The sequence below is a fragment of the Papaver somniferum genome, chromosome 6 (assembly GCF_003573695.1).
Source record: "Papaver somniferum cultivar HN1 chromosome 6, ASM357369v1, whole genome shotgun sequence".
In the NCBI taxonomy this organism is placed as follows: domain Eukaryota; kingdom Viridiplantae; phylum Streptophyta; class Magnoliopsida; order Ranunculales; family Papaveraceae; genus Papaver; species Papaver somniferum.
In genome coordinates, this window is record NC_039363.1 from 3,105,972 (window position 1) to 3,120,362 (window position 14,391).

General features: G+C 36.1%; 2 protein-coding genes across 2 annotated transcripts; one reads left to right on the forward strand and one right to left on the reverse strand.

The window, feature by feature from the left end:
* Nucleotides 1-1,826: 1,826 nt before the first annotated feature.
* LOC113290326 lies at nt 1,827-2,773 on the reverse strand. The gene is made up of 2 exons (XM_026539937.1): nt 1,971-2,773; nt 1,827-1,902 (listed from the first exon to the last, which is right to left on the reverse strand). The coding sequence occupies exons 1-2, from the start codon at nt 2,771-2,773 to the stop codon at nt 1,827-1,829; spliced, it is 879 nt and encodes a 292-aa protein (XP_026395722.1).
* Nucleotides 2,774-4,217: 1,444 nt separating this feature from the next.
* LOC113290327 (mucin-1-like) lies at nt 4,218-4,622 on the forward strand. The gene has a single exon (XM_026539939.1). The coding sequence runs from the start codon at nt 4,218-4,220 to the stop codon at nt 4,620-4,622; it is 405 nt and encodes a 134-aa protein (XP_026395724.1).
* The last annotated feature ends 9,769 nt before the right edge of the window (nt 4,623-14,391 follow it).

Sequence of the window (14,391 nt, forward strand, 5' to 3'; positions counted from 1 at the left end):
TGAGAGTGAGATGGACTATTTTCTCTAATGGTGCATGTCACAAAACCTTTAAGCCTACTCGAGGGAATCTTCTGACGCTTCCCCTTTCCTAAATCTTCATTCACAACAACAGCATCCGTGGCTTGTTCATCATTGTTCACAACAACAGAATTTTCTGACGCTGTAGTCTGACGCTGAACAGCGACATCTTCAGCAGGTGCCGCAGTTTGTACTGCGATATCTCTATCTATCTGTCGCTGTTTTCCTGCAGTTTCTTCACCGCCAGCGGATAAGCACTCTTCATCATCACTCCACTCTTCACCATTACGATCAGTCTCAGCTGTAGTCCCAGCAACATCAGTCGCTATATGACTTCTAGAGCTCCCCATAATGTCCGTCTCAACTGTTTTACCATTCAACTCAGTCTTAAACGGAAATTGTGTCTCACAGAATTTCACATCTCGAGACACCATAAATTTTCTTGTGTCTAGATCATAAACTTTCCATGCCTTCTTACCATATGGGTAGCCAAGAAACACACACCTCCGTCCCCGACTAGCAAACTTATCTCCTTTACTATTTTGATCATGTACATAGCACAAGCACCCAAACACCTTCAACTATTTATATATAGGTGGTTTTCCAAACAATACTTCATATGGTGTTTTATTATTTAGGATAGGTGTAGGCGTACGATTTATCAAGTACGCTGCTGTCAATGCACACTCTCCCCACAACCATTTCGGCAAGCTTGCTTGAATCTTAAAGCCCTTGCTACATTCATTATATGTTGATGTTTTCTCTCCACTCTTCCATTTTGTTGAGGAGTACCTACACATGACGTCTCAAAGACTATTCCATTAGTCTTAAAATAACCACGCAATGCATTAAATTCCGTTCCATTATCACTTCTAACAATTTTAATATCTTTGTTAAATTGACGCTTCACAAGAGCAACAAATTCACGAAATTTTGATTCAACTTCTGTTTTATTTTGAATTAAATAAATCCAAACACCTCTTGAAAAATCATCCACTATTGTCAGAAAATATTGAGCTCCACATGATGAAGGGATCTTATAAGGACCCCATAAATCTGTGTGAACTAAATCAAAAATACAATCTGATTTACTCAAACTACTAGAAAAACTGCTTCTACGATGCTTTGCCCGAGGGCAAATATCACAAGCATCATTATTCTTTTTGATTAATCTACTCACACCTTGCAACTTCTGCAAAACTTTCTCTGAAGGGTGTCCCATACGTTGATGCCACAACTCATATGTATCTTCACGCACAGCCATAACTTCAACATGCGGCACACCACAGAAAATATATAGTCCACGTTGTCTCTCATCCACTCCAATCATCCTCCTCGTAGACCGGTCCTGTATAAGACATAATTTGTTAGTACACTGAAGAATACAACTCATCTCATCAATAAGTTGTGTGACTGAAATTAGGTTACAGGTTATCTTTGGCACATAAAGCACGTTTTCAAGTTTCAATCCACCAGGAAGAATCACAGTTCCTATTTTCTCAGAGGATGCATACTTTCCATCAGGCAATCCAACTAAACATGCCCTAATATCTCTTACATTTATCATGTTAAGAAGTTCATACGTAACATGGTTTGTTTCTCCTGTGTCAACAATCCAAGATGTTTCATTCTTTTTACCTTGTAGATGAGAACCCGACTTTCTTGAGTTTAAAAACTCCATCACCTGTTGTACTTGTGCAGCTGTTACTCCTACTAGACATGCTTCATCAGCTGATGACGTACCAGCACTATCTTTTGCTGCCGAAACTTGCAGGTTATGAGCACGGACAGGATTCCCTCCTTGTCCTCTACCTCCTCTTCCAGCACGTCCTCTTTCTCCAGTTCTTCCTCCTCTGCCATTCTTTGGTCTGTCTCCCCACCATTCTAGATATCCAATGATTTTAAAACACCCATCATCTGAGTGTCCTTGTCTGCTGCAAGTTTTGCAGTACTTGGTGGGATCATAAGCACTATTAAGTAGGCGTTGATCAGCTTGCACTTTGAAGGCCATAATATTCTCTTGCATCTCTGTAGGTACTACTCCATCTCCAATCTTTAGGCGTTCTGAGTTCACAATGGTTTGATACGCAACATCTACAGACGACAATGGTTCCCTTGCAAGCAATTGTTCACGCAAAGAACTATATACAGAATCTAACCCAATCAGAAAATAGTGCAAGAAATCTTCTTCTCTTAACATACTTACCTGAGATGCGATATTACATGTACACTGTCCACACTTGCATTGCGGTATCTTCATATAAGTCACCATCTCATCCCATATTTTGTTCAATCTGCCAAAATATATAGCAACTCCCTCTGTTTTCTTCTGTTTACATTCACTTAAAGATGCTTTTAGTTGACATATTCTTGTTCCACTAACAACACAAAATCTTCTCTTCAGGTGTGCCCATAATAGACTTGCATCCTCATAATCTCCCAGGGTTGATCTTACCGACAACTCCAACGTGTTACCAATCCATGACACCAACGTTGATTGCACTGCTATCCAATCTTCTAACTGATCTGGATCTTCAGGTCGCTTGATGGTTCCATCAATGAAACCATATTTTCTCTTGGCTATCAGCGATCTTCTTATGGCTCTAGCCCATTCATCATAATTATTCCCTCTCATAACTATTGGAGTGATGATAGTTCCTGGTCCATCACTCGATCCTAGATGATATACAGGATTCTTCTTCTGCGTATCATATTCCATCACCTTCCCTTTTGATGATTCAATCTCATTGACCATCTTTAGTTTTTTTTTTTTTTTAGGTTTCAAAACTGGCTCTCGATGCCATGTTAAGAATTTGATATCTCTTATTAACTTGTTATTTCTTTTACAATACGTTGATACATATATATATGATTCATACTTGGGAAAGAAATAACTTCCTAACACGACTCTAACTCTTGACCAATATAAAGAATCCTAATCAAAGTACATTCCATATCAGTCTCGGATTCTCGGATTTGTTACCGAACTTAGAAGTCTTATTATATAAGACTTTCCTAAACAATCTCTAAGAGACGTACATAACCGAGACTTTCCTAAACAGTCTCAGTCACGTGTCTCAATATATGCATCACCAAAAATACGATAGAAAATAAGTCGCTTGATCGCCCAAGGGTTGTGACAATGTAGTGATTTTCATTGATATGGACATATTGTTTGTTCAACTACAATTAGGGTCCATGTAACAGCCTGCAAGCTGATTTTGCAATCCCTAGCTGCACTAGACATATTTAATATATGCCAGCAATTTGATTTCGCTATATTTACTTCTCCCGCTGTATAAAAGTTGCCAACATGGCAACATCCCTGACCAAACACGATTAGATGTCCCGTAGAAAAAGACGAGTCGATGTTAATCCTAGCATTGTATGTACTGCAAATTTAGCACCATGTAAGAACGATTTACAGGAGTTGATGTAATCCAAGCATTATACTTTCTGCTTTTAGCTCATTATTGATGCTAATACACATTTCCTAGGACATGCAGATCACTCAAACCCACGAGCCGAGAAAAAGATACTTTAGAGCTAATTAACCACTAAAAACAACTAACTTTAGCGTATTAATCTTAATCTATACGCCAACAACAACAGAAAAGAAAAAGATGAAAAAAAAAACAAAAAAAAAAACAGCAGTCTTATTCTAATTAATAAGGCACTTGGTGACCGGTCCGACCTACAATTATCCGGGCCTTCCGTTGTTTTCCGTCATCATGAGCTTCAAAGATAAAAAAATTAATTTCGCAAATCGTAACATAAACAACAATCATAATGTGTTTGATTTAAGCAATTGTATCCAGCTTCTAGGAATCTAAAAAATTCAACTCAGGGAGTGTTTAAGCACTAGATACGCAGAACAAGCTCCCAATTATGCAAACAATGTGGTATGGAGCTGTGAATAGAATAAGCTGACGAAAAAAAAGCAATGCTGATTTTTACAGTTCAAAGACCACTACCTAGATTATATACAGCACATCTTAATTCACTGTATATTCGAACAACGAAAGAAAGAAGCTTTACTTTTACATCTTTCTCTACTGAATTCTGAATATAAATATCATCGCTTCTCTTTACTCAAAATCATCACTCTCAAAGCACACATCAAACGACAAAAACTCTCTTCTTTTCAAGCTCTCTAAAATCTTCTTTGTGATACCCATTTCTAATTCTCTCTAAGAAAAATGAAGATGTCTGCAGTATTCGCAATCTTTATGATAATGGGTATATTATCAACCTCATCAAGAGCTCAAGCTCCAGCAGCAACACCAAAAATTGCACCAGTTCCTGTTGCTTCACTACCAACTGTTGCACTCGCACCAGTACCAGCAGTTTCATCACCAACACCATCCCCATCAGTAGCACCGGTTACATCACAAACAGCTTCACCAACATCTGCTCCCACTCCATCTACAATGTCTCCATCACCTGACAGTAATTTAACTCCAGCTGCTGCCCCTGTCACACCAGCTGCAGCTCCAGGTCCCGAAGCGGATGGTATACTTACTGATGCATCAAGTGCTCACAGATTCGTTGCTGTTGGATTTGCTTTTGTTGGTATCTTTGTTGCTTCTGTTTTCTTATTCTAAAATCCACATTCTCTTGGAATACTATTAATCATTGGATCTTAATCTTTGTATCTTCACTTCCATGGATCGGCATTTCCTTTTTATTTGTTTGTTATTGAAATTTGTTGGGGATAGTGAGTAATTAGAGGTATCTGTGTGGGACGGATATATTTTGTAATAAGGCAATATGGAAATGAAGGATACAATTTGAACCCATGACCGGCGGAAATACTTTGTCCAAGGTGAATTTGGCTTATGTGGCTTTGCATTTGCCATGAAGCCAAATATATTTGGGAGAAACATTTCGCGGTATTTCATGGTATTTGCTGTAATTTGTCCTCGGATATCACATCAACTATTCGAAATTCTGAAGCAGTCATTTATGACATTCACAATTTAGTTGAGTTCGTAAATAATTAAAAATTTCCTTTGTAAGTGTAATATTAGTGTTGTTTTAAATTTTTGTCCATTTAAACAGTATCAAAATGTAAATATTCTTTTAACCAAGAAATTGTTGATCTGGTCTTTTTAACCAATTTTGTGAATTTTTTTTGATCAACAAAACGATATATTATAAATAGATATAAAGAATGAAAGAATTACAAAAACTGTTTTATAGATAACAGTTTGAAACAGAAACTCCAAGAACTATCTCCTGACTAGTTCTTTCCATTTGAAGACCAGATCTTGGAATCTGACATGCCTTAAACTATGAGATGAATGAGACCAGTACAAAAGGGTCGCTTTCACGTCTAAGATGATATTGTGCACATCCTTTTCCCTTGGCTCTTCATCAAACTATGATTATGCTCTTTTCACAAGGTCCAACAAACGGCATACAGTAGGAATTTCCATAGGAAGTTTCCATTTTCAGAAAACAGTTTTCTGTCGAACCCCTTGTAAAGATCCTTCACATCTTCGCACTGAACCCAACTGATTCCAAAGCTATTAAGAAGTGTGATCCATATCTCTGAAGCAATCTTACGGTGAATAAGCAAATGATTTATAGATACCCAACCATCTTTACACATACAACAACGATTCACTAAAGTTTTTCCTCTTTTAGCTAAATTGTCTTGAGTTAGTATGGAATTGTGATGTACCAGCCATGTGAATTTTGTGACTATACAACTCTTATATTTTGTTAAGTTCAATTAGCATTCCCAGCAAGAAAGAAAAAATCCAATGCAATTTCTCAGATTAAATGACCCTAGATTTTAGATAACATCTGAGTCGAACAGTGTCAAACTGGAGTCAGACTCACAAGTCAATGCAAAACAAACAGTCAATCATCAGTGTCCCAAATAAACACCCCTTCCTATCTCAAAAATAAAACTCGCCGGAGGACTTTTTGTATCTACTCTCGTACTAGCTTTTTTAGAAATCACTTTTTTGTACGGCCATTTTGCAAATGTATTCCAGGTTTGGTGATATCCCTCGTTTGTAAATCGAATTCTAGAATATACAAAAACGATTAAATTGATCGAGAGAAATCCAGACATTTCTCCTTTGACTGTAGTAAATTTGGTCGTATCCTAAAGGTTTGAACTTTGAAGCTAGAATTCTTGATTTCATGTGAAAACACTGAAAAGAATAGGAAGTGATTGGAGCCTCGTAACCAAGAGATGCCATGAACAAAACTAATTAATTTGCCAGTCCCAGGGCCAGCTACATTTGACAGATTTAATAATATATCCAAGACGCGTCACAAAGATGAAAAATTCAAGATGATTTTGCTCCATTCACGTCCGCCGCTTGATAAAAGTTGTCTTTCTAGTGGAGGCCAACATTCTTGACCTAACACGACGAAATGTCCCATCCCATCCCAAAACATCCTAATATTCTAATCCTTGCCGGACCCGAGGCTGGCCAAACCGACCACGCTATCAACAGTGTATGTGTACATACCAAATATTATAACGCGGAAAGGCAAAATGATAAGACATATACAGCTAATTCAACCCAAATCTCTTAATCACAATGCGCTGTACATTCAAGGCATACAGAAAGAAGCTTCTTGGATTAACAAGCCTTCAATCATACATCTCTTTACAAACCTTTACGTATAAATATCACCACTTCTCTTCCTTCAAATTCATCACTCTCAACCAACAAAAAATCTACCTATTTTCTCTCATCTAAAATCTTTTTCTGCATTTGTTCATTTCTAATTCTCTATCTCTAAAAGAAAAATGAAGATGTCTGCAGTGTTCGCAATTTTCATGATAATGGGTTTATTATCAACTACATCAAGAGCTCAAGCTCCAGCAGCAACACCAACTGTTGCACCAGTTCCTATTGCCTCACCACCAACTGTAGCTACACCTACACCAGCAGTTTCAGCTGTTGCACCATCTGTATCCCCAACCGTTGCACCAGTAGTAGCACCAGTTACATCGCCAACATCAGCCCCTACTCCATCGTCAGCAGCTCCAACACCTGCCAGTACTACTCCTGCTACCGCCCCTGCTTCCGCTCCAGGAGCTGGTGGTCCAGCTGCTGATGCACCATCATCAAGTGCACACAGATTTGTGGCTGTTGGATCTGCTTTGGTCGGTACCTTCGTTGCTTCTGCTTTCTTCTTCTAAGCCCACAATTATTGAGTAACGTTTATCCGTCAGATTTGATGTTTCGGAGTTGCTTGAACGGACGTGATTTGAGCTCATCATATTTCTTTCATTTTTTGTCTACTGATTTATTATTCTTTGTTTGGGGACTATCACTGTGATGGTGATAGTTCGGTGGGGGATGAATGAGCAGTGAGAATTCTTTGTAATTGGCGGTGTACATGGGATACTAATGAATAAAACTTGATTCTGTTTGTCTATTAATACTCTAGTTAAACTTTTATTTAGATTTTAAATCTTTCACTTGAAGGGACTATTTTTGGGGGAAGAACTCCTAGATCATATTTGCAGCATGATTGCCAAACATGTGGCGTTTAGGTGCCAAATATATTCAGCCGTGATTATAAGTATAATCTAATATTCATACTTCCATGGTTTTGGCGGCAAGAGAGAGGTGACGATTCTCTCAAAATAAAAAAACGATGATATCTCATACCTTACTGAAATGAAAGAAAAAATTGATTTTCATTTGATCTTCTCGCCAAAGTAAAAAAAAAAGTAAGTAATTTGTTGAAGTTTCTGATTTGGTTTGGTCAAAATTTCATTATGTTGTATATAATGATTTTATATACTCTTTGTTGTCTTGTTACCGGTACAAGGATCATATTATCAAGTTTTCTTTTGTTGTACTCAACAAGATGTAAAATTACACTAACAACAACCGTGCTATTTTCAAAATTTATGTTTCATGGTGTATTCTACTGTTTAGAATAGTTCTGAAACTGAAAGGGTATACCACCAATACTTGGCACAGTTGTAATCATGTTTCCTTTAATTCATATATGACCGGGTGAAGTGCTGATTACGTTCATATGAGTATGCAAATAGGATTGCCAATGAGCAATTTCGACATTTATGTATATAGGCTATTCGCTATTTATTGCAAGAATAATTTGCAGTTTAAATGCCATAGAACATTCGAAAATACTGTAACTGAGCAGTGCTTTTCTTCAGAAACTTGCCATTTCCTACTAGGAATGACATCTTGATGTTACTTGAAATTAATGGTATCTCATGTTATCCATCAACTGGAAAGCTGAGTAATTGTATGTTTGTCCCGAATTTGATAGGAAAATGGTGATTCCTCCATATCATATGTATGCTAGCTGAACGGGGCTATGTTTGTAAAGAGGATACAGCTATCCTGCCACCGTGTTTGTCGGCCAATGCGTTTGGAAACCATGTTTGCACTACATAAGTTCATGTATCCCAATTTTGTAACCGAAAGCAGGCTAAATTTCAAGGGATGTTGGTTGCATTGGGTTTCAATTTTCCTTCCACATTATAGATCGGTATTTGTACTTCTAACTAGAACAACACCCGGAATCGTAAACTAGGATGTTCTTTTAGTTTTAACGTGAAAATTTTACAAAAATTTAAAACCATGTTAAGCGTAACCAATATAGAAATGATCGGTGCACAGTGGCAATGAACAGTTTGGCATAAAGAAAATCCAATTAACACACCCGTTTGAAAATCTGGAGTGTCTTTGGCGGGAGCTGACAGTAGTATAGAGTATAGACTGCCAAAATTTCTGAGTTTACTTAAGAATACAACTGAATTAACATATAACTAACTGTAGTTAAATCACGGCTATACTGACATCACAAAACTCCACGCGTTTGGCCATTATGCTGCTAGATCAAATGTGATCTAGCAACACTGGAGCAAATTTTTTTCCTATTGTTGGTATATTTGTTTTTCCTTATTGTATTTACCATAACATGGTTAAGTCATTGATTAGAAGGACGGAGTCCGGACTTATATGCTATAAGGCCAAACAAGGTTTGTTCTAAAAATTGGTCATTATGCAAGTTCATTTAGTATACACGTTCATCACCCTTGCAATAGCACCATAAATCACATTCTGAATATACCGATACTGACGAAGCAATTTTTCACATTGATGCTAATTAATAGCCGGCCACAACAACATTACATGCCAGTATAGCTTGTAAGCATCTGAATTCACGCACCGCATGCATCGTCGTCCAGTCTTTCATTTGTCTTCTTTAGCTTTCCTTAGAAAAATAATTTTCCTTTGAAGATGATAAATAAGATATACGAGTAATCTATAATACAAAAGAACATAGGTTTTTGAGCTTTGGACAGACGGATAACATTTTGAGATGTAAATGTTGCATCCGACCATCCCAGTCTTATCCCAGTGAAAGACATCCGACGGTCGTCGTTTCTGTAACCCCTCTCATTATGAATCAAAATTTATTAATCTTTAATTATTGCATAAACTCTTAACTCAAGATATTCAAAGAAACATTAAATGAAATCATACTATATCATACATGCATTAATTGGATTTAGTGGTGGCATGATGAATCTAATAGGAAATGAGATTTTTTTGTTTATTTCTATTCATAACTCATAAGTGAGATATACATGCACACTATTACTTAAATGATTTTGTGTTCCTTTTTGGATAATGTATATGAATAATTTTACTATGTATTTATAGACATTATTTTTTCTTAAAACAAAATAGAAAACTATCTTGCAAAGGAACACGATTTAAAGTCCATAAAAAAGAAAAATTACACCGGTTAGATATCATATTAAAGCAGTGTCGTTACGGCACGAGCTATCTCTATATATTTATTAAAACTCTCTGTTAACCTCATGTGGTGCCGTTATGGCATGGGTTATTTCTAGTTGTTTTACATTTTGAACCGATTACTATACAAATATCGATTTGTCATTATTATTTGCAGTCCAAGAAACGTTGCAATTACAGAAAACCCAAGACTTCTACTATTGAAATTTAAAATTGGGTGGCTGCAGGTGAGGTCATTTGTACCCCTTCCCCAGTCCCCAACTGAATATATTGTCAGAACATCACCGGATATCAAAATAATACCGACATTCGTTGGCCAAGCGATAATTGTTGAATCTAAGCATACCAATAAATAGACGATAAGAAACTTATTAGGATATTTCCCTAGTAATGGCGAGCGAACTGGGTACATATCAGCTTGGCGACCCCACGTCAAACAACATTACCCGTTGAACTTAAGCACCACTAATTATCTTGAAGCCAAAATATTGGGTCCAAAAACCTTTATTTATGTTTCGTAATTGTGTCCAACAATTTGTGTTAAAATGATCTCGAAATAATCCACCCATTATAACGTTTGTTCGAAGATATATTTTTTGTAAGTTTAAAGCTCTTACACTATTGATTCATGACATTTATAGTGTAGTTCAATCGGTGTCTCTAAAAAAAGTTTTAAGTGAAAATGTTCCTCCAACAAAGTATTTAGTGTTGACGAGTTTTGAACTCTGGTTATTGATATTATCAACATTACAATGGTAAATTACATTGACATAAAAAAAATTATTACTGATATAAAAATAGATACATATAATTGTTGAGTAATTATTAATTCAAAAAATATATAAATAAGTAATTAAATATATAAAAAATAATTAATATTCAGTTGTGAGCATTTGGATGTGCATAGTTTTTTTTTAATGGAACCTTAAATATCATTAACTATTAATATAGTATAGTGAGTTTACAAGTTGGAGATTTTTATCCGTACTTCTTTAGTTATGCAATCCGCAGCTGAATTATGTTTTATGCTTATATACTTAACCCTGCATGGTGTTTTTCACAACCCATGGATTTTCCTTGCATACCTTTTTAACTGAATCCTTTGATGCTTTGTAGTCCGTCACTATGAAAACGCTTGACAAAATGCTTTCGATCATTTAGATTCATAGACTTTAAACCACGACGCCTTTAACAAATCTTTTGGCTACATGTGAAATGTCGAAGATGCCCACTCGGATCCCACTGATATGTACATGAGAGTTTCTTGATCCACCAAGTAAAGGATAAATACATAGCCCATGGAAGAGGTTTCTTTCTTAAGAACAACATCAATAAAGATTATCTAATCTCGATTTAAGTCTGACCATTTGGGTCTGGAAATTGTTCTTCTCTGAGGAATATTTTCCCTATGAACATTTTTTAAAGTATATGTTCCAAGAAACTCTTGAGTTTTTTTATAACACTAGTGGAAAACAGAAGTTCCGCGACTGTCAGGACAAGTCATATATACGAGTTATACGACCAGTTTTAACCGTCTCTGTTGGGGTCTCTGATAAAGCGTCTCTGTTTGGTACGACCCAAAACCGTGTGTCTCAGAATAACGACTGATTTTAAGGGTAACGAGGTACATACCCTTAACCGTGAGTCTCAGATTTAAATTATAATATAAAAAAAATATATATTCAGATTTGTTGAAATGCCTGAATGGCAAAATCTGAAATAATCTGACTGAACATCAAATGAAACTCAAATTTAATTCAAATTAAAGTCGATTTCAATCCAAACTTAATTTAAATGAAACAATAACTTCAACTCAAACTCAAAATTCAACATTCATTCATTGTGCCCATTAGGTTTAAGATTACACAACAAAAGGATTGAATCCTGAGTTCAAAACAACATTTAAGTTCTATCTAACTAGTAATATCTACGATTGAATAACAAGATGAAACTAATAGACATTTGATTAAACAGCAAATTGGAGATATCAAGCTTCTGTACAAAAAATTAGCCAGGTCACTTGTATACAGAGAAACACACTTGTAAGATAAGTCAATAACATCTAGTTATTCTTCATTACCATCAACAAACCATCTAGTGTAATTCTGGAAACCATCTCAAGTAGTTTCTCTTGCCTGTAGTTTTAATGTGTACAACTAGTATTATTATTACCATGTAATTGAGTAAGGTAATACGAAAAGATGACCACCTTACCTCCCAACACATTAGTTCTTAGTGAATCATTTGTCAAACAAATTAGAGAAGAAACTAGGAAGCCAATGAGATTGTGAAAAATACCATCCTCAGTGCACCCGATCCTGAATCCAAACAGAGCATCAATATCTGTTGCCTCGGGGTTTCCACGAATAAAATGTACATCTTGTGGATACTCGACCTGGGACGTACAGATGGCCATAGAAATACACTTAATTCACCTTCATTTTATAAAAAACAGGGTAAACACCAGAAAAAAACAAACGGGAAACGATACCCCAAGCAATACCTTCAATGCAAGCAAAACATTAATCATTTAAGCTGAGTTGGCCTAGGTCAACATATTCCCCTAAGAAGAGGTAGTCGATGTAACTGCAGATGCCATGAAGAGAACGAGGAGGGATTAGTGAGTGAATATTTACAATACCAAAGGTAGTTACAAGACACTGAATAATCTCAAGGAACAACGGGAGTAGAATACATATGATTAGTTTGAACATTATCAATGCAGTTAACATCATAACAATGAAGTTGTGCAGGCAAATACTAAAATCTCCGAGGGAGAAATTTAGTGAAGAACTGTAGTAATGATTCAACGTAGGAGCCATTTCCCTGAGAAAATATGCAAATCCTTAGATTCTACCTTTCTTTTCTGCACTACAAAAACATCAAGCTTTGCGAAGAATAACACGTCTTTCTCTCTTGTATTCAACTTCTTCTCTCTGGTGCATAATCAACAGAGCTCTTCTCACCTGCCATGGGTAATTATGAACATTAAAGACAAGTGGATGGCACTATTATAGTATCATTTCTCAGTGGCACAGAAAAAAAAACAGATATGCCAAGAAGAAGATCCACATCATAAACTTAATGGAAGCATAAAACTAAATTGATAAAGAAAAAAATCCTTACAATGGAATCATTCAGTCCCATTCTAGCAAGCTCGTCAATAAGACGCCTCTATGATATGTGGCTTCCAATTCCCATTAAAGACAAGTATGAAAATCGGTCCAAATAGATATCAAATTAACTATTAAAACCAAAGGAATAACCACTAACCAGTATGAAATTCAAAGTTTTGAGCCCGTCTCAAGGTATTCATTTGCCACCGCCATACAACAGCTTCATCGGAACTTCCAGTAAGAAGACGATCACCCTCTTTGTTCCATTTTAAACAGTTGACTGGACCTTTATGTTTGGTCGAGGTGCCTCGAAGCTCCCTGGTTAGAATAAAAAGATGAGAACATTGAAAATGTGGCAATTAAACATCTAAAATGCACAAAAATGTACCCAGTTCTTTCAAGTCATAAAATCAACAGAATGTCAGTAAATGACTTTCTAAAAGCAATACAATGCTGTATAGTTCAGTGATTTAGCCATTGTGCAATTAGGTGACCTTTTAAGAATTTATCACTAAAAACTTCTTAATTAGAAATTCAAATGCTGAGCCGATGCAGAAGTCAAGTAACCTAGAATTTAACTAAGACTCTAGTACACCATGAAATCACAATGACCACGTTGAAAGGGTAAACCGATAAATCATCATTAATCACTAAGTTGAACTCTTCCAGTGCAAGCACAGAATCACTAACATAAACCCTGATTAACCAAAAAAAAATATCAAGCAATGAGCTCAGTGCTGTTACATGGTTGCCTGCTACTCGATATTAAACAGAAGCACTTAACTAGAAAAGCAATGAGCTCAGTGCTGTTTCGGGGAAAGCAAATTAACTATTAAAACCAAGCACCTGCATCAAGTAGAAAAGAAAATTAACTATTAAAATCAAGCAAACCAAGCACTTTTCCATGTAACATTCTTGAATCAAACCAAGCACTTTTCCATTAAACATAGGCATACAAGCAGATCATAGTATTTACCCTGGCTGTGTAGGGTCTTCCAGCTTCAAAACCAAGAACCTGCATCAAGTAGAAAAGAAAATTAACTATTAAAATCAAGCAAACCAAGCACTTTTCCATTTAACATTCTTGAATCAAAAATAAAACAAACTTACATGTTTATACCATAACCCCCCAAAGTTTAATTAGCTATATACACAAAATTGTGTTGACAAACTAATCATCTATATACTTTTCAGCAACAAAGAACATGTTTTTGCCAAAACCCACAAAATTTTAATTAGCTACAAAACCCATTTTGAATCTGAAGACTTCTCTAACACAAACACAAAGCAAACTTTCCTAAACTCCAGCAGGCTTCATTGGATTCCTCATACTCTTGATATTTGTAAAATGCAACTCAACATTAAAATTAAATAGCATACATGTGAGAAAACTGATCAAGACTAATACATAAGGGAGATAGTTTAAAATTTTAACCTTCCTGTGTAGAGACTTTCCATGGGCCTCATCATCTGCATTT